Source organism: Balaenoptera musculus, chromosome 15 (genome assembly GCF_009873245.2).
Source record: "Balaenoptera musculus isolate JJ_BM4_2016_0621 chromosome 15, mBalMus1.pri.v3, whole genome shotgun sequence".
Taxonomy (NCBI): domain Eukaryota; kingdom Metazoa; phylum Chordata; class Mammalia; order Artiodactyla; family Balaenopteridae; genus Balaenoptera; species Balaenoptera musculus.
Genome location: NC_045799.1, coordinates 50711838 through 50731916, shown reverse-complemented (window position 1 = coordinate 50731916; position 20079 = coordinate 50711838). Strand labels below are relative to the sequence as shown.

Here is a 20079-nt window from a genome sequence, read left to right as displayed (position 1 = left end):
TTTGTACGCGAGCGCTGATTGGCCGGGGGCGGGGCGGCGGGCGCTGATTGGCCGCGGTGTGCCGTCGCTGGCGTGAAGAGCCCGCCCGCCCCTCGCGCCGCAGCCCGCCCTCCGCCTCGGTCATGGTGCTGGGCCGCGGGCTGCTCGGCTACCGGACCCTAGCTACGCTGAGAGCCTCCTGCGCCCGTCGCGGCCTGGGTAGGTGGGCCGGGGCTGCCGCGGGGCCGGACAGGCCGGGGTGCCAAGGCGCTGGCCTGACAGGGGCCGGGGCCACGGTGACCGGCCCGCGGGGGCGAGGCGAGGCGAGCCGCCCGGCCGGCGGGTCCTGGCTGGCGTCGTAGCCGGGCTAACGGCGGTTAGGCCGGCCGCAATCCGTGAGGCGTTCCAGCGCGCGGCCCGCACCGGGCGGGCGGCGGGGAGCCGCTGGGGCCGCCGCGGCTGACGCTGTTTTTTATTGACACAGGATTTTAACCCCTAACTGACGTCGGCAGGCAAGCCGATTGGGGTCGAGAAAAGGCCACACAGCAGTTGAGTCAGACTTTGAGAGGGCTGAAAACAGAGTGGGGTAACTTGTCAGCTGGGGGTTGCTGAAGGATTTGTGCTAGGTAAGGAAATGGGTGTTCCAGGGACGCTCAGGAGCCCTGTCTTAGGACCCCTGGTTCCCCAGGGTCTGCCCGGCAGCCAGCGAGCGCCCCCATCCTCCTTGACTGCGGCGCCCCATACAAACCCCATTATTTCTAACGCCTGGGATGATGGAACTGTGCTTGAAGCCGCACAGAATGCTGTGTATATTCTCCACGAAGTGAATCACAGCTTTTCATGTGAGCTGTGGCCGGCAAGAAAAGCCTGGGGCAGAACTGGGTTCTGTGAGCTGTGGGACCCTTGCCCTCTTTGGGTCTCCTATACCCACCTCAAAAATGGGAGGCGATGGACGCCCTGACCTCCAAGGGCCTGCTCTTCCAGCTGTCAGATTCCATTTTCACTGTGTTACCTCTTGCTTTGTTGGAATATTTTGACTTTGATTTTGAAATCGCCTTTATTTCCTGATATCTTATCTGGCTGATGTAGCAATAGGGGCAGTGGGTTAAGCTGAGTCTTTGGAGCTGGCTAGCAGTTAGCTAAATGACTGCAGAGCCCTAGGTAGGGAGATGGAGCAGAAGGAAGCCATCCTTGGCCACTTCCAGATCTCACTGAGAGCAGTCAAGGTTCTGGAGTGCGCAGTGTGTCACCATTATTAAGGAAAGAGCTGGGTTTTTTCCATTTAGGGAACTCGTCAGAGCATCAGAGCTAAGAGTTTCTGTGTCAGGAGTCAGGCGGGTGGTGGAAGTGGGACTGTAGGGAATCAGCAAGAGTGTGGCTGCCCCGTTCAGAGGGGGCTCCAGCCCTTTGATGCCATGCAGGAGGAGGGATCCAGTTCAAGAGAAGCCCAACAAAATGTGTCTCAAGGCTTGGCCTTGACTCTGCTCTGTAGTCCTCCTGGAGCTCGGATGGCACGTATCGGGGCTAAGAGGAGGTGGCATAGCACAGAAACCTGATCATATGAAAATGTTTGTTTTGCCGAGCATGAAGAGAGGGGCCTGGAAAAAGCCCAGCTGGTTGTCAAAAGGAGGACTTAGCTACCTCTGTGTGATCCTTAACGCTGCAATTCAGGCAGTTCCCTGGCCATGGCAGATGAGCTTGAATTCTGCATCAGACGGCCCCCATGGACGTGGTGTATCAGTCTGTCGGTCGATGCTGCCTGCTCTCTGGATCCCTTTTTTTGGAGAGGTCCCATCCCCAGCACCTACCTACTCCAGAATTTCATGGCTGTCTTCTGTCCCCTTTTGCAGTTTTAATCCCTTTCACGCTAAGATTTAAAGTATTGTTGGGGGCCTTTGGGAATTTTTAGATTGAATAGGAGTTTCATTGTTGAAAACATTTTGGCACCTGTCTCCTGGGCGGAGGATGCTTTTGCCCCTCGGTCACTCCCAGCCCACCCTGGCAGCCTTCTTCGGCTCAGTTGGATGGTGATTCTGTATCATGCATACTCGAATCTAGAACAGTTGTGACCAGCTGTCCCATTTCTCAAGCCCCGGGTGGCTTTTGTGCATTATCCAAATTTCGAGTTCCTGCCATTCGAAAGTGGATATTGTTTACTTTTCTGGCTCGAGACCTGAGAAGGGCTGTGAGTAACTGCACAGGACTCAGGCTCTGTTAGCTTGCAGAGGCAGCCATGTGCCGAGGGAAAAGAGCCTGGCCTGGCGCTTTCATTCTTCATGGTGTTTCTCTGAATCAGGTGTGAACAACCCCAGAACTGGCAGTGGTCACATCTGATAAAGGTTTGAATCACAGGCACAGGCTGGCATTTGTGTCCTTTTAGAACCTTTGAAAAAGAAAATAGGGATCCTAAGTCTGAAAGAGCTGATTTCCACAATTATAAACATGAATTGTGTTCTCTGTTTTCCTTACGGATGTGGTTAAATGAGGCTATCCTCTTCTTTATCAAAGAACTTAGAAAACCTCATATTTGGAGGCTCACCACGTTGCATCCCTGGGATGTCACTTCCCCGGATGCCTGGACTGCTGGGCCAAGGGCTTGCTTTGAAGTCTTCGGCCCAGCGTGGCCTCGTGTGGACGCTGACTGGAACCACATTTTGTCTTCAGGTCTAGCCCTGCTGGGAATCTTTCTCCATCACACGGATTTAAGGAAGAGCTTGACCGTGGAGCAGGGCACGATGAAGGTTGAGTTACTGCCTGCTCTGACCGACAATTACATGTACCTGATCATCGATGATGACACCAAGGAGGCTGCCATTGTGGACCCGGTGCAGCCCCAGAAGGTGGGAGGCGAGGCCCCAGCACCAGTTCTTCATCTCCTGATGAGTTTGATAACCACAGTGCCCTTGCAACTTGGCCAAAGCTGAACAGAAATTAATCCATTTGGTTTTTGAAAAACAATTAAACTAGTGTCCAGCCACTCTGTTATAGGGGCAAAGGGCCAGTGAGAGGGGTGGAAGTGACCAAAGGCTTTGGAGTGGAGAGAAAAGGGCTCCTGTCTGTAGAGTCCCTGGGCAAGAGAAGTAGGAGCCCTTCTCAGCACTTTCTCCTCCTCCTCAGGGCTTTCTGCCCCTTAGTGCTGCCTCTAGGAGTGGCAGTCTCTGCTGGAGGGGCTTTGAGAGGTTGTGGGTGGGACTGAACTGCCGAACGGATCAAGGGAGAAAAAGCCTCCTTGTCACCCTGCTCTCCTGGAGCTGGGGCAAATCGGCAGGCTCCACTGGGCATCACCCTGCAGACTGATGAGCCAGTGCCGGGGTGTGACTGTGGCCTGTGTCCTGCCTCATGTTTGGTTGCAGGTTGTAGAAATGGTGAGGAAGCACGGTGTGAAGCTGACTACAGTGCTCACCACCCACCACCACTGGTAAGTGCTCCAGAGGCCGAACTTCTGTGCCAGCAGAGTTGCTTGGGCCTTAACAGCTATGCCGCGCACACCCCAAGGGGGAGTGTCCACCAGGTGGAGGGGGGTGGGGCGCTTGCAGGCTCCCAGGGGTCCCCCCACAAGTGGGAGCCTAGGGGCTCAGAGCCCTGGAAGCCCTTCTCCCCTCCACAGCTGTGAGCTAAGGGTCAGCCCCAGTGGGGTTCTGACGGGGCTTCTGGGCGCTAGCCTCTGTGCTGCTGCCCTGTGTCCCTCAGGCCTGGTGATGGGGTCTGGTGACTTGGGGGCTCCAAGGGGAGAGGCTTATGCTGTATATCCTGTGGCCATGGGTGGACCTTTGGCAACATCTTTGAAAGCTCTTGTGCTTGTGTGGTGGGAAATTGGCCTCGATGTCGGGGAATGAACTAGTCTAGACATTAGTGTTTTTGAAAATCAAGCAGTCATATTTGGAGAGGTTGCATTTTTTTTGATATTTGAAGGCTAAAGGATGAAAAAAGTTCTTATATTTGGGTCTTAGGCCTAGAGTTGCCTGCCCAAGGCCCTTGTGGGTTTTTGAAACTTTTGAGGCTGTTCAAAGCTAGGAAAAAAATATTTGGCTCTGAATTTTCTTTTCCAAATAACTGCCCAAGGGCAGCTAGTGTCTTTGAACCTGTTCCTATGGCATCTCTCGGAGCTTGGGGCGTGTGTTCGGGTAAAAGGACACCTTTCATCTTCTGTGTGGGAGTGTCACGTGGATGTGGTTGGCCAAAGTCTGCTAAGTGTTGGAAACTTGTTGGTTGATGTAACTAAGTCGCTGAGAATCTTTGGGGTTGTTTAGCCTCTGGGGTATCAGGTGTAACTTCCTGACTGATTTAGGCCCAAGGATCTGCAGTGGCTACTTAGCACAGCCGCTCCTTCTCTCAGGAACTCCTCCCCGTGTGGTGCTGAGGCGCCCTTACTCCTCTGGCCTCTGTCGGGCTGCGTTGGGGGGCTGCTTGGGGACTCCACCTCCCCAGCTTTGCACAGTGCGTGTCTCTCTCCCACGGCTTTTCCCACATTGTGATGCCTTATAAAACTAAACCAGGCCCCAAACTGAGCTCCAGGGTGTGGCCTGTGCCACCCTCCCACTTATAGGTGGCATTTTCGGGGGTCAGTGATGAGTGTGCTGAGTGCTTGGTGCCAGCCTGTGTGTATCAGCCCCCTGCAGGGCAGGGAGCAGAAGGCTGCCCTTTCTTATCTGTGAACCCTGCTGTTTCTGGGCCCGTAGGTGAATGTGTAGTGAGGAGCAGGTGTTCCCTGGTGATTGGAAAGCCCTCGCCTCATCCTGGAAAGGCTAATCTTCTGGGCTCAGGACACTCCCAGCCCTGCCCCGAGACCCTGGCAGGGCTTGCACTAGTGTATTTCTCGCCCCACAAGGCCGAGGCGTGGAGCTCTTCTCTTGACCCGGGAAGCGTGGGGAACTCCTGAATGAGTGTTCAGGAGGTGCCTCACTGCTGGCTGCACATTCGAGTCATGTGGGGAGGTCATTCCGAGCTGGCCTGTCCCTGGGTGGACAGATCCCCCTCTGGCAGCTGTGCATTGTTTTAGAAGATAGCTTTGTGATCTGCTGTGAATCAGACCCACTGGTCTGTGAATCAGAATCACCTGAGGGCCTTTAAAACTCCTGGGCTGCGGGCTTGCCCAGGCCCACTGCATCAGGATGTGTGGGTGGGAGTCAGGCCTTGGCACTGCTTACAGATCCTCAGGTGACTCTGATGCGCCCAAAGTCTGGGAACCACGGGCATAGGGATTATCCAGGTGTTTGTGATTTGGTTCATCTGCTCCAGAAGCTTCTGCAGCAACACGGCAGGGGCACAGAAGTGCCTCTCTTGGGAATGTGGTGTCTGAGGACATTCTTTTTCAGTGGAGCCAAATGACAGACAAGAAGCGAGGATCCTGGGTTGGAAGATGCATTTCTCTTCTGAGAAACATAACTGGGAAAAATAAAAATTCCGTTTTGTCAGGGTGTAAAAGCAGGCAAACCCTCTTCGTATCAATAGTAGCCCCAGCTCCCCTTTTCGACTTCAGGGACCACGCTGGCGGGAACGAGAAGCTGGTCAAGTTGGAGCCTGGGTTGAAGGTGTATGGGGGTGATGACCGGATCGGAGCCCTGACTCACAAGGTCACACACCTGTCCACACTGCAGGTGAGGAGTGAATGGAAGGGGCTCAACTGTGGCCTTGCTGGGCTCCAGGCCCTAGAGCCGCCTCCTGCTGGCTGTCCCCTCACTTACCCCAGGAACCCAGAGGGGCACTCAAGGGCTTAGCTGTGGAGACGACCTGGCCTGTGCATGGGTGGATGGGCTCTGGGGGCTGCCTGGGCCTGGATAGTCCCTTCTGTCGAGAGCATTGCAAGCAAATTAGCGTGCAAATGGTGACCGGCTGAGGGGAGAAGCTGTATGCATGGTTTTGAGACAACTGGGGACATTGAAATACGGACTCTACATGGGATCATATTTCACATCAGTGTTAAATTTCTTGGGTGTTGATGATAGTGAGGTTATATGGGAGGATGTCCTTTTCTCAGGAGATGTAGCGGAGTGTCTAGGGGCAGTGTGTCAGGATATGTGTGTGTGAACAGAGCAGGTGCCGCACAGGTGGGACCTGTTAGCATTTAGTGACCCAGGTAAAGGGCACACGGATTCATTGTCATTTTAGTTTTTGGTAGGTTTGAACGTTTTTGAAGTAAAGAGTGGGGTGGGGGGTGGAGGCAGAGAAGGGAAACAAAACAAAAGGCCAGGCATCTAAGAAGGAAAAGTGTCTTTTCTGGCAAGACGCCTGGTTCAGATTTGGCCTGGTTTTGAGGAGAAAACAAAATCAACCCTTTGGTTTGCATACCAGCAAACACCGGCTTCCAGGGGGTCCCTGCATCTGGGGTACCCTCAAGGACTGGGTCCTGTGGTCACCAGCAAGACCCATGACTTGCTCAGTGGAGCAGTGGCTGTGGAAGCCCACCCGCCCTTAATGGCACCTCCTGCTGTGGGGCAGGCCTGGGGTCTGGGAGAATCTGTGAGCCTTAGGACAGGCTCCCCACACGCAGGGAGCACAGGCCAGTGTGTGCTCTGTTTAAGGTGGGGTCTCTCAACGTCAAGTGCCTGTCGACGCCATGTCACACTTCCGGACACATCTGCTACTTTGTGAGCAAACCCAACAGTCCCGAGCCCCCCGTGGTGTTCACAGGTGAGTATTCAGGTGTTTGAGCTGGGGGGTCTGGCGTTCTTTGCAAAGACTCTCTTGGTGTAGGGATGGCTTTGCACACCTTTGGGCAGAGTGGCAGAGCAGCAGAGCATCTCCTGCCAGGCAGACTGTGCTGGGCTCTGTGAGGAGGACCACAGCCCTCAGGGTAGAGCTTGGGACTCGGCTTCAAACACATCCAGGGTACAGGCAGCCATGGTGCGAACATGGTGGGGGTGCTACCTCCTGGCGGGGCTGGCCCGAATGCGCCCCTCTGATCCTGGTCATCGCTGTCAGGTGCATGGGGACAAGCCTTTCCTTGAGAGACTCTGCCTGGTGGGGGTGCAGTCCCAGCCCCCACTACCTCCAGCAGCAGACAGGTGGGCAAGTGGGGGGCCAAGGGAGACCCCAAGTGGAGCCAGTCAGACCCGCCTTGTGTGGGGCCTGATTGGTGCTGGGCGCTGCCCCATCCTTCCACGGGCTGTGAGCTGAGTGGGTCTGGCAAAAGCCAGCCCCAGGTCAGGGTGTCGCACACGGTGGCCCAAAGAGCTTGGAAGGTGGTGGTGAAGCCCCACCAGCATCGGGCTGTGCGAGTGGCTCTCGGTTGGGGCGAGCAGGCCTTTCCAGCAATTGGAGGTGTTTCTCCTTTTGAGAGGAAATGGAAGAATCTTGATGGTTGTTGGGGAACCTGTGAAGCGGAGCGGCCATGTGACAGTGGGTGTTCAGGGCAGTGTGAGCCAGTGGCCGTGGATGGGCACAGAGCAGGCCCCTCTGCCCCCTTAGCTTGTTTAACGAGTATAAGCAGTTTTCAGTCTGAGTCTTCCCCAGTTATGTAACAATCATGATATTATAACTGCAGTGAAAGTTTGTTTAAAAATACAACAGTTGAAGCAGTGTGGGCTCCTGGAGTGGGGAAAGGGTGTCGATGGGAAAGCCACATGAGGTCAGGGGTGGGGACGCTAGCATGAAGGGAGACACAGGCCGAATGAGGGGTCACAGGGCCTCTGGACTGTCCCTGCAGCTTGTCTGTAAATCCAAAATTATTTCCAAATCTATTATGTTTATTTTTAAAAATACAGTCATTTTCAGGGTCTTCGCTGCAGTAGCAGGATGTGTGGGCTCTGAGCCAACTGCTGAGTGTGGGCCATGGGCCCCTGGGCATGTTGTGGGAGCCCCTGGCCTCCCGATGGGCCTCGGCAAACAGCGCTTTGGGGCAGGTGGGCCGGCTGCCTGCGCAAGGTGTGACCCCCTCTCTTAAGCACAGTTTCTCCTGCGTCAGTGGTGGGTGTGGGGTCTCCCCCACTGGGTGGTTGTGGGTGTGAGGTGAGGGGTGTGGAACCAGCGCTGGGCCCGGTGAACTCTCACAACTGCGCTCCTGTCCCTGCCCTGCTGCCCGGCCCCTGGGTGTCCGTCTGCCCCCCGGCAGAGCCTGGGGTTGTGCGGGCCCGTGGCGGTGGCCCCCTTGGACCGCACTCATGTTAGAAGCTGAGTGCCGGCTGTGGAAGGTGTAGAGGGCTGGTTACCGCCAGGCAGGCCCTGGACCGTGTCCTGCACGTGCTGTTCTCTAGTCCGCATGACAGCGGCCGGCAGGGGAGCGTGTTGTCTAATTGGTAGCTTTTATAATAAATAGGTGAGAGTCACACAGGGTCCTCAGTGGTGAAGCTGAGCTGTCTGGGGCATCAGCAGTGAGGACCAGGGGAGCAGGGCAGTCCAGCAGGGCCCTAGCTGGCCTCTGTGTGCACGGCTGAGGAAACTGCAGCGTCCAGAGGTGAGGTGACTGGCAGCTCCAGGCCTCGAGCTTGGATGTGAGTGACCCATAGCCCCGCTCCCTTCTCCTCTGGGGTGAGCTGAACAAAGGGAAAAGGATGCAAGCAGAGGAGGTGACAGCCCAGAGAAGGGTGTGCATGTGGCCCTGGGACGTGGTGGGCAGGACTGGGCACCCACAGAGCAGGGGAGGAAGATGGGATGGCTGTCTGGAGGGGCAGGCCTGGAGCAGGGTGCTGTGATGGCACTAGCGGGTTGTCTGTGTTTGAGAGGTCAGGATCTGGGACCTCAGATTTGGGAACTCATGGCAGCGAGCGCCAGGAGCAGCTCAGGTGGCGGCGGTGGGGAAATGGAGGCTGAAGTCGATGCTAGAACCATGGCCCAGTGTGCAGGGAGGAGAGGCAAGGCTGGCTCTGCAGAGCCTGGGGTTGGGGCAGCCTGCGTAGGGGAGGGACGCCTCCAGGCACTCTTAGCAGCTGATGGTGAAGGTTGAGAGCAGACAGCGAGAGGCTGGGGGTGCAGGTGAATGGTGGTCCCACTGCCAGGGAGAGACGTGGGGAACCCCGGGTCTCTCAGTGTCCTTCTGGTTGAGGACATGGCCCCATGGAGGAGGCCCAGGCTGGCTCCCCAGCCCCTGTGGCAGGAGGCCCATGAAATTCCGGTGTGTAAACAGCAGGTACTGCTGGTCCCTGGAGGGAGGACCAGATCCCCCCAGCCTACTGTGCCTGCTCATGGCCTGTCCTCCTCTGGGCGCTCCTTGGCCTCTCACTGGTGCCCAGACACAAGGTTGAGGGGTACTTTAGGGCATAGCCCCAGTCCTGCATGTTGAGGCTTTGCTCATGGGCTACCCAACTCATCTGTGGTCTTGTTCTGAGGGGACAGTGCTGCACCATGGCCACTGGGTGGGCCTTGGCTCCTGCCTGGCCTGGCCTGGAGCTCCCTGGGAAGAGGCCTGGCAAATGCTGGTGGAGGGGGATTGTTGCTCCCTATTGTGGGGTCCCAGGCCCTCCCCGACCCAGGGGCCTGGATAACAAATGTGCCGTGGGTGTCCGCTGGGCATGAAGCCCGTTCTCAGGGAAGAGCCTTGGGGGAGGGAAGCAGCACGTGGAGACCGGGTGGGTATCAGGTGGGGGGAGGGCTGCGGCAGGAAGGGGGCAAGTCTGGGAGGTGGCAGGTCCGTGTCTCAAGGGCCCATGGGGGCTGTGGTCCCGCGTGAGGGGCTCCTGGAGGGTCCAGGCAAGATCATGGGGGTCTTACAGAATGGTGCTGGCTGTCGGGAGTAAGGGAAGTCACAGGAAGGTCTGGCCTGGGAGGGGGCTGCTGGATGGGTGGGGGAAAGGGCTGGGTTTTGGGGGTTCTCAGAGCTATGGCTGATAGGACTGGGCGGTGAAGGGAGCAGCCAGGGTGACCCTAAGGTTTGGGTCTGAACAGCTGTTTGGGGCCTGGTGGTGCCAGTTAGTGCAACTTGAGGGAAAAGGTTTGGGAAGGGTAGAAACCAGTACTCGTGGGTCGTCCCTGGGCCCTGTCGGGGTGGAGGTCAGGTCTGGGGCTGTGGCCCGGTCAGCACAGGGGTCAGAGCGGAGCCCCGGCCCTCGAGGGGGTGTGCACTGCTGACAGCCCCTCCAGCTCCACGCTGTTCTGTCTTGCAGGCGACACATTGTTTGTGGCTGGCTGCGGGAAGTTCTACGAGGGGACAGCGGATGAGATGTACAAAGCCCTGCTTGAGGTCCTGGGCCGGCTCCCTCCAGACACGGTAGGCGGTGCCCCACCCGCCACCCGCTCGCTCGCCGGGTGGTGGGAGGACCCTGCTGGCTCCCCCCATTGGGGTCTCCCCTGCATCTTGGGAGGAGCAGGAGGGTAGAGGCATTGCTTCTGGAAGTGTGTTTTTTCTTTAAGCATGCTTTTCATTGTCATTTAACATACACGCAAGACGTGTCCTTGTCCTGAGGGACGTCTCGTGGGTGCTGCCCCCAGGACCAGCCAGGTCCCTCACACCCGTCTCTGAGGGGCTAGAGGGCGGGTTAACGAGTCTCCTCAGAGCTGGCGGGCTTGGCTTTTTCCCCAGAGAGTGTTCTGTGGCCACGAATACACCATCAACAACCTCAAGTTTGCTCGCCATGTGGAGCCCAGCAACGCCGCCATCCAGGAGAAACTGGCCTGGGCCAAGGTGAGCGTGATGCACTCGGGCGCGTCCTAGGGTCAGGCACGGTGCTGCCACTTTCCCAGGAGCACGGAGCTCACGGTGCCCGCTTCAGAGTGGGCAGAAAGTGCTCCTCCAGGCAGTGGGCGAGGCGGGGTTTAGACAGCCCAGCTTGGAGCAAGAAGCCCTGGTTGTCTGCTTAAGATCCTTTCTGACTCTGTGGGTCCGGGCTGGGCCTGGGATACTGCATTTTCAACAAATGCCCAGGTGAGACCGAAGCAGCAGGTCCCAGCCCCTCCCTGCTGTCTGTGGGCAGTGGATTCACCCTGGAGGCTGCTTGTCTGAAAGGCATTTATTTCAAACACGGCCTCCAACATGCCCCGTGGCTTGGCCCAGGGGTTGGCGTGTTGTCCTGGAGGCATCTTCTGAGGGGGGGTTTGTAAACGCTGCTGCAGGCAGCTGGGCTGAGGACGTTCTCCTGGACTCAGGTGTCTGTGTTCCTTCTTCAGTCACTGAGAAATGGTGTTGATAAGAAACGCACACACCTGGGAGTCCTCAGGTGCTGGGCTCCCTTCTGCTGAGTTCAGTGAGGAATGGTCTCATAGTTTTGTTTCTTTCATAAGTCACCTGTTTTTGTCAAGCATCTTTATCAATTTTGCGAGGTGGGCTTGCAAAATAATACTTATAAAAATTCAGACACTACCGTAATAGGTTGATAAATATTATTCCTTTTTTTTTTTTTTTACGGTGTGCACCTAAGAATACTTAATATAAAAAACTCATCCTGTGTGTTGTTTTGTGGCTTCCTTGTCACTTAATAATGGGTCTTAGTGCTCTTTCCATAGCAGTCCAAACATATTGAGCTTATTCTTTTCATGGTTATCTGCTTGAGGATAATTTACATACAATAAAACATACCTGTTTTAAGTGAGCATTATACAGTTTGAATTTTGACAGTATATGCTCCTGTGTCAGCCCCACTATAATCAAGATAGAGAACATTTCCTCTATCGTAGAAGGTTCCTTGCCCCTCCCCATTCAGTCCCCAACTACTGATCTGCTTTCTGTCATTATAAATTACTCTTTTCTAGATTTTCATATAAACAGAATCACACAACATTACTCTGTTGTGTCTGGCTCTTTTTGCTCAGCATGTTTTCAAGATTTTTTTTTTTTTAATTTCTGAGTAGTATCTCATATGGACATACTACAGTTTATCCACTCACCTGGATGGACTCTTGGGTAGTTCCCAGTTTTTTGCTATTTTAAATAAAATTACTGTGAACGTTTGTGTGCAGGTCTTTGTGTGGACACATGTTTTCATTGCTTGTGGGAACATACCTAAGAGTGTAATTGCTGGGTTGTGTGGTAAGTGTATGTTTAACTTTTAAGAAACTACCAAACTTTTCCAATTAGTTGTACCATTTGGCATCCTCACTAGCAATGTGTGAGTTCCAGTAGATCCACATGCTCACCAACGCTTGGTATTGCTGATCTTTTAAATTTTAGCCATTCTAATAGGTGTGTCGTGGTAGCTTGTAGTTTTTTTTTTTTTTTTTTTTAATTTATTTATTTGTGGCTGTGTTGGGTCTTCGTTTCTGTGCGAGGGCTTTCTCTAGCTGCGGTGAGCGGGGGCCACTCTTCATCGCGGTGCGCGGGCCTCTTCTTATCGTGGCCTCTCTTGTTGCGGAGCACAGGCTCCAGACGCGCAGGCTTAGTAATTCTGGCTCACGGGCCTAGTTGCTCCGCGGCATGTGGGATCTTCCCAGACCAGGGCTCGAACCCGTGTCCCCTGCATTAGCAGGCAGAGTGTCAACCACTGTGCCACCAGGGAAGGCCCAGCTTGTAGTTTTTAAGTTTCCATTTCTCTGATGGCTAATGATACTGAGTGTCCTTTCATGTACCTATTGGTCCTTTACATGTCTTCTTTTGTGAAGTATATGTTCAAGTCTTTTTTTCCATTTTAAAAACTCAGTTGTCTTCTGAGTTGTGAGAATTCCTTATACATTCTGGAAACAAGTCTTTGTCAGATATATATCTCAAATATTTTATCCCAGTTTGTGGCTTGCCTTTCCATTTTCTTTTTTTTTTTTTTTTTTTAAATTAATTAATTAATTTATTTTTGGCTGTGTTGGGTCTTCATTTCTGTGCGAGGGCTTTCTCTAGTTGCGGCGAGCGGGGGCCACTCTTCATCACGGTGCGCGGGCCTCTCACTGTCGCGGCCTCTCCTGTTGCGGAGCACGGGCTCCAGACGTGCAGGCTCAGTAGCTGTGGCTCACGGGCTTAGTTGCTCCGCGGCATGTGGGATCCTCCCAGACCAGGGCTCGAACCCGTGTCCCCTGCATTGGCAGGCGGACTCTCAACCACTGCGCCACCAGGGAAGCCCCGCCTTTCCATTTTCTTAACAGTGTCTTTCAAAGAATAAAAGTTTATACTTTTGGTGAAGTTTAGTTTATTAATATTTTCTTTTATGCTTTTTGTGTCCTAAGAAATCTTTGCGTACCCCTACATCACAAAAACTTTGTCCTCTGTTTTCTCCTAGCAGTTGTATAGTCTTAGCTTTTATGTTTATATAAATTTATGTTTAGGTCAGTGATCCACTTCAAGTTAATGTTTGTGGTGTAAGGTAAGGGTAGAAGTTCACTTTTTTGCATATTGACATCTAGTTGCTCAGCACCATTAGATGAAAAGACTTTCCTTTCTTCATTGGATGACCTTGGCATCTTTACTGAATAAAATGGACCATGTGGGCATGAATCTACTTCTGGACTCTATTCTGTTCCATTGATCTACATGACTTATTCTTGCGTCAGTAGTACTGTCCTGATCACTGTAGCTTATGGTAAGTCTAAGAATCAGGTAGTATAAATCCTCTAACTTTATTCCTTTTTGAAATTCATTTTGGCTCTTCTAAGTCCTTTACATTTTCATATAAATTTTAGGATCATCTTGTTAATTTCTACAAAAAGCTTGGCTTTTTTTTTTAATTTTAAAAAATTTATATTTATTTTTGGCTGTGTTGGGTCTTCGTTTCTGTGCAAGGGCTTTCTCTAGTTGCGGCAAGCGGGGGCCACTCTTCATCGCGGTGCGCGGGCCTCTCACTGTCGCGGCCTCTCTTGTTGCGGAGCACAAGCTCCAGACGCGCAGGCTCAGTAGTTGTGGCTCACGGGCCTAGTTGCTCCGCAGCAGGTGGGATCTTCCCGGACCAGGGCTCGAACCCGTGTCCCCTGCATTGGCAGGCAGATTCTCAACCACTGCGCCACCAGGGAAGCCCCAGCTTGGCTTTTGATTGTGTTGTAACAAAAGATTTGGAGAGACTTGAGATCCTAACGATATGGCGTCTTTCCATAAGTATGATATAGCCTTACATTTATTAAGGTCTTTAGTTTTTCTCAGCAGTATTTTGTAATTTTCAGTGTTAAAGATCTTGCACATACTGTTAAATGTATCCCTAAATACTTCATGGTTTTAGATTTTACTGTATATGATTATTGATAGTCTTCAGAAATACAATTGATTTTTGTATTTTGACCTTGTTTCCTTGTGACCTCGCTTAACTCACTTAGTCTAGCATCTTTTTCATAGGTTCCTTAGCACACAATCATGCCATCAACATTAAGATAGTTTTATTTCTTCCTTTCCAGTCTATATGCCTTTTAATTATTTTTCTTGCCTTGTTGCACTGGCTAAGATCTTTAGGACAGTGTTAAGTAGACATGGTGAGAGTGGACACCTTTGGCTTGTTCCCAGTCTTAGGGGGAAAGCATTCAGTCTTTCACCATTAAGTATGATATTAGCTGTGAGTTTTTTGTAAGTCTTCTTTATCAAGTTGTTGAAGTTCACATATATTCCTGGTTTTCTGAGAGTTTTTGTCATGAGTGGGTGTTGAATTTTGTCAAATGATTTTTCATCTATTATGTAATCATACATTTTTTTCTCCCTTACTCTGTTAATGTGGTGAAGTTTTTCACTTGGTTTCAAATGTTAAACCAACCTTGCTTTCTGGATAAACCTTAGTCGTGTCTATTTTTGTGTCTGTGTTCATAAGGGATATTGGTCTGTAGTTTTATTTTCTTGTAATGTCTTTGTCTAATATCAGGGTAACGCTGGCCTCATAAAACGAGTTGGAAGTGCTTCCTCCTATTTTCTGAAAGAGTTTTTCTATGATAGTTATTATTTCTTCCTTTAGTGATTGTTAGAATTCACTGACATAGCCTTCTGGACATTGAATTCTTTTTTGTGGAAAGATTTTTTTGTTATGAATTAATGTCTTTAATTTGTGTGGGGCTGTTAGATTTTTATATTTTCTTGAGTCAGTTTTGTTAGCAACTAGTATCTTTCAAGGAATTTGTCCATTTCATCAAGGTTTTCAAATTTACTGGCATAGTTTTCATAGTTTCCCTTTTTATTATCAAGCTTGTTGAGGTTTAGTTCACATGTAATAAATTGCATCCATTTAAAGTGAACAATTGAGTGAATTTTGACAGACGTATATACCAATTAAACAACTCCCACTATATTTAAGATACATAACATTTCCATCACCCCCCCAAAACTTCCTCATGCCTCATTTTCTCTGCCCTGCTCCAGTATGCCACTAGAACTTAGTTCACATTTTCTAGAATTTCATATAAATGGAACTATACAGTATGTATTCTTTCATCTTTTTTTTACTCAGCAGAATGATTTTGAGATTCATTCATGTTGCTGCATGTATCAGTTCATTCCTTTTCACTGCCAGGTAGTATTCCTTTGTTTGGATATTACCACATTTTGTTTATCCATTCACCTGTCGATAGACATTTGTGTTTCTAGTTATTGGCCATTGTGAATAAAGCTGCTATGAACGTTTGTGTACAAGTCTTCGTGTGACACATGTTTTAATTACTCTTGAGTAAATATCTAGGAGTGGAACAGCTGGGTTGTATTAGGTGTATGTATTAAGTCGAAACTTGTTCAGTCTTTTTTAAAATTTATTTTGTTTTTTTATTTTTGGCTGCATTGGGTCTTTAGTTGCAGCATGCAGGATCTTTGCGGCACGTGGGATCTTTCATTGCGGCACGCGGGATCTTTCATTGCAGTGCACGGGCTTCTCTCTAGTTGTGGCGTGCAGGTTTTATCTCTGTAGTTGTGGCGCACGGGCTTCAGAGCATGTGGGCTCTGTAGTTCACGGCATGTGGGGCTCTCTAGTTGAGGTGCGTGGGCTCAGTAGTTGTGGCGCCTGGGCTTAGTTGCCCCATGGCATGTGAGATCTTAGTTCCCTGACCAGGGATCAAACCCACGTCCCCTGCATTGCAGGACGGATTCTTTACCACTGGACCACCAGGGAAGTCCCAAGTCGAAACTTGTAAAGAAACTGCCAAGCTGTTTTCTAAGCGACTGTATTGTTTTACATTCCCACCAGCAAAGTATGAGAGTTCCAGGTGTTCCACGTCCTCACCAACACTTGGTATTGTCTGTCTTTTTTAGTCATTTTAATGGGTGTGTAGTAGTATTTCATTATGGTTTTAATTTGCATTTCCCTAGTGCCTAATAATGTTGAACATCTTTCCATGTGCCTGTTGGCCATTTTGTGAAGAGTTTGTTCAGATTTTTTGCCTATTTAAAAAACTGGATTGTCTTCTTATTGTTGAATAATAAGTTTTTTTTTTTTAAAGTATATTCTAGGTACAAGTCCTTTTTCAGATATGTGTATTGTGAATAGTTTCTCCCATTCTGTGACTTGCCTTTTGTTTTCTCAACAGTGTCTTTTGAAGAGCAAACATTTTAAATTCTGATGAAGTCCAGCATATTAATTTTCTTTTGTGGTTCATACTTTTTATCTCCCATCTAAAAAATCTTCGCTTTTGCCAAGGTCAAAAAAACCTCCTGTGTTTTCTTTTGGAACCTTTATAGTTTTAGCTTTTATTTTAGATCAATATGATTTAAACCGCCAACCCCCCCGCCGCCCACCGCCAATATTTGTTGGATCTGTAGTGATTGCCCCTCTTTCATTTCTGATGTTGGCAATTTTTTTCATTGTTCTTATCAATTTTGTTGATCTTTTAAAAGCACAACTTTTGCCTTAATTTTCTTTGTTTTTCCATTGCACTGATTTCTGTTCTTAAAAAGATAAAGTTTAAAAAATTCTTTCCTTCTACTTACTTTGGATTTGCTTTGCTCTTCTTTTTATAGATTCTTAGTATGGAACCCAAGGTCATTGATTTTATTTTTTATTATTTAATAAAAATAATTATTTTTATAATTATTAGCTTAGTTGCTCCACGGCATGTGGGATCTTCCCAGACCAGGGCTCAAACCCACGTCCCCTGCCTTGGCAGGCGAATTCTTAACCACTGTGCCACCAGGGAAGTCCCGGTCATTGATTTTAGATCTTTCTTCTTTTCTAATATAAGCACTTAAAGCTAAAAACTTACCCCCAAGTACTGCTTTAGCAGCACAAATTTTGACATGCTTTATTTTCATTATCTTCAATTTGAAATATTTTAAGATATCCCTTGTGATTTCTTCTTTGACACATAGGTTATACTGAACTGTGTTAAACTTTTTTTTAGCCTTTTCAACTTTTTATTATGAAAATTTTCACACATACAGAAAAGATGAAAGAATTTCATAGTGAACAGTCATATACCCAACACCTTTCTAGTAACATTTTACTAATTTTATCGCTGCCTATTTATCCATCTTACTTTCCTTCTTTTTAATAAGTAAAACATACTAATGTGTGGACGTCAACCATAAATCATTTTACCAATCCAATTAGGGAGAACAGTTAGAGTTTCCAACATTTTTGCTCTTATAAACTGTGCTACAGTGAACAACATCCTCAAATGTAAGTCTTTACATTTGTGTGCTTCATACTTCTGTAGGAAAAGTCTCTGCATGTTAACGCTCATCTTAATAGATAATCCAAAAGGTTATGACAGTTTACACTCCCCCAACTATGCCTACAAGGACCTGTTTTAAAATTATCCTTAGAATAGTTCAGTTGTTTTCTTCCTTCATAAAAGGTGGAGGAAGATTTCTTAGGAGGAGTGAGAATATCGGAGGAAGTGCAGGGAATATTATAAAACATTCTATGCTTGTTTTCACCAGAAGGGAAAGTTCAGAGATTAGCAATAAGCCTTCATCTTTTTAAAAAATAATTAATTAATTAATTTTTTGGCTGCGTTGGGTCTTCATTGCTGCATGGGCTTTCTCTACTTGCGGCGAGTGGGGACTACTCTTCTTCATTGTGGTGCGCAGGCTTCTCATTGTGGTGGCTTCTCTTGTGGAGCATGGGCTCTAGGCACATGGGCTTCAGTAGTTGTGGCACGCAGGCTCAGTAGTTGTGGCTCGCAGGCTCTAGAGTGCAGGGTCAATAGCTGTGGCGCACGGGCTTAGTTATTCCGCAGCATGTGGGATCTTCCCGGACCAGGGCTCAAATCCGTGTCCCCTGCATTGGCAGGCGGATTCTTAACCACTGCACCAACAGGGAAGTCCCTAAGCCTTCATCTTGACCTCCCACCAGACTCCAACTTGACTCACCTCCAGCGGTTAAAGGATTACTTCTCGATGCCACTGCTCAGTGTGGGTGGGATCAGGACCTTTGGGTCTGAGGGCCCCTGATGGTCAGGAAGCCTGGGTGTGGGTGCTGACAATGGCTGTCCACTCACTGGCCCTGTGGCCCTCAAGGTGAGCCCAGCAGTAGCAGGGCAGGGGCTGCGGGCAGGGTGGAGACCCCCAGCTGTTAACTCTGACCTCCTTCCTGTAGGCATTTCTATAGGAGTGAACAGTTGGCCAGATGTCCCAGTATGCGTCTTCTCTCCGCCTGCCCTGGTCAGTGTTGATTTGAAGCAAGGCCGTCCTGGTCCTGAGTGGAGGTGACGAGCTGCCTGAACACCCTGTGATGACACCTGCCCTCTGGGGGGCTGTCACCGCAGGGGAGGGACCCCGGGAACCTGTTGCCTCGCTGTTCTTCCTGGCAGTGAGGTGCTCACGACCCACATGCTGTCTTGGGGGTGGGGCTATGTTTTCTTCTTTTCTGTCTTCTGCATTTTTGTTAGTTATGACTTCTGTATTAATGAAAAGAAAGCTCCTTGTGCCCCTGCACCTCCAAGACAGCAAGGGAAGGAGAGAGGGTTGTTGGTGGCAGCTGGAGCACTCACATCTCCTCTCCACGGGCAGGGAAGGGCCTGTCCTGGTGCTGACCCACTGCTCACTTTATCTTCTCAGTCGGACGACATTGGAAGACCATTAGGAGGCTTTTTGAAGTGTCACCTTTAGAAGTTTTCGCATTAAAGGGACCCACTTTTCTTGCAGGAGAAGTACAGCATCGGGGAGCCCACGGTGCCATCCACCATCGCAGAGGAGTTCACCTACAACCCATTCATGAGAGTGAGGTGAGGGAGCGGTGGGTCCCATGCTGTCCTTGGGCATCTCCGCCTCCACCACCCTGACTCCTGAAGAGCCCGGGTGGGAGAGGAGGCTGCCCTGAAATCTCTGTTTAAAGTGTAGCCAAAGAATGATACACTTCTTCTTAAAGGGGGACGCTTTTCTTGGCGCCCTGGCTAGGGTGTAGGGTCCTTTCTGACCCTGGAGTCTGGATCCATAGGTGGATGAGACTTGTGCTTGGGGAGCCTCTAGGCGCTGGGCAGTGCCAGATGCCAGCGTGGAGTTGGTGTCCCCGCTTTCCGGGTCACCAGCAGGACTGGCTCGGCCAGCATGTTTCCCACAGTTAGAAACACCTGAGTTGGCCGTTGGCTGTCGCACTTCATTTTTAAGAACGTCCCGCCTCCTACAGGCTCTTTTTCTTCCCCGGTGCCCTGGGAGGGGCGGTGGGCCCGCGGGTGCGGGGTGCGGCCTGCAGCCTGGTGCTTGGCTTCCGCAGGGAGAAGACTGTGCAGCAGCACGCAGGTGAGATGGACCCTGTGACCACCATGAGGGCCATCCGCAAAGAGAAGGACCAGTTCAAGGTGCCGCGGGACTGAGGTGGCCACGGGGCCTGGGTGTCCAAGGCTGCTGCTGTGGCCACCTTCAACCACATCTGGGTATTCAGGTGTGTTAGGTGAATTTCTGGCTAGGAGTGCAAGAAATTCAGTCTCAGTTTAATTTTAAATTAATTTCAGAGCGCTTTGCTTGTGTTATCAAATGTTCTAATGCATATTTATAAGAGAAGTTTAGAAAGTGTTTATTCCCGGAAGCTCTGCTTGCAGACTGTGTGTTGTCTCCAGCCTTTCCACGGGGCCCCCATAGTTGCCGTGTGAGCCCCCATATGATGCCCCAGTAAGAGTCGTACCCGCCCTGCCCCCGGTGAGGCCGGCACGCCCTGGTTGTCATTCCTCGAAGTCCATGCTTACCAGAAGAAGGCCCCTGGGAGAGGCACACTCCCCTTACCTGGCATCGTCCCCTCCCTCCCCTCCCCCCTCCCCCAGCTACCTCTAGAGGAAGTCATCCTCTCATGTTTGATGACATCATCATGTCCTCGTGTCTGTGTTGATGTGCAGTGGAATTCCAGGGCTGGGGCAGGCCTGGAGCACCTACCTGGGCTGGGGTGATGCTGAAGAGCTGCCTCCATTGTGGGGCTGGGTCTG

The 20079-nt window shown here is 50.7% G+C and overlaps 1 protein-coding gene across 3 annotated transcripts; it reads left to right on the top strand.

Moving 5' to 3' along the window:
- Positions 1-72: 72 nt before the first annotated feature.
- HAGH (hydroxyacylglutathione hydrolase) lies at positions 73-19688 on the top strand. 3 transcript variants are annotated; one of them, XM_036825064.1, is made up of 9 exons: positions 73-198; positions 2644-2819; positions 3333-3397; positions 5459-5576; positions 6501-6609; positions 10017-10120; positions 10433-10534; positions 18809-18888; positions 19377-19688. In XM_036825064.1, exons 1-9 carry the CDS (start codon positions 123-125, stop codon positions 19474-19476), a joined length of 930 nt encoding a protein of 309 aa, XP_036680959.1. In that variant the 5' UTR covers positions 73-122; the 3' UTR covers positions 19477-19688. The 3 variants fall into 3 exon arrangements, with proteins under 3 accessions (XP_036680959.1, XP_036680961.1, XP_036680960.1); XM_036825066.1 differs by lacking the exon at positions 6501-6609; XM_036825065.1 differs by lacking the exon at positions 10433-10534.
- The last annotated feature ends 391 nt before the right edge of the window (positions 19689-20079 follow it).

What these genes read in the sequence shown, in the direction of transcription:
- HAGH (XM_036825064.1), top strand. Translation starts at nt 123, where the DNA reads ATGGTGCTGGGCCGCGGGCTGCTCGGCTACCGGACCCTAGCTACGCTG. An exon ending in CACACCTGTCCACACTGCAG is followed by an intron (nt 5,577 to 6,500) that starts GTGAGGAGTGAA and finishes GCTCTGTTTAAG; the next exon opens with GTGGGGTCTCTCAACGTCAA. An exon ending in AGAAACTGGCCTGGGCCAAG is followed by an intron (nt 10,535 to 18,808) that starts GTGAGCGTGATG and finishes CTTTTCTTGCAG; the next exon opens with GAGAAGTACAGCATCGGGGA.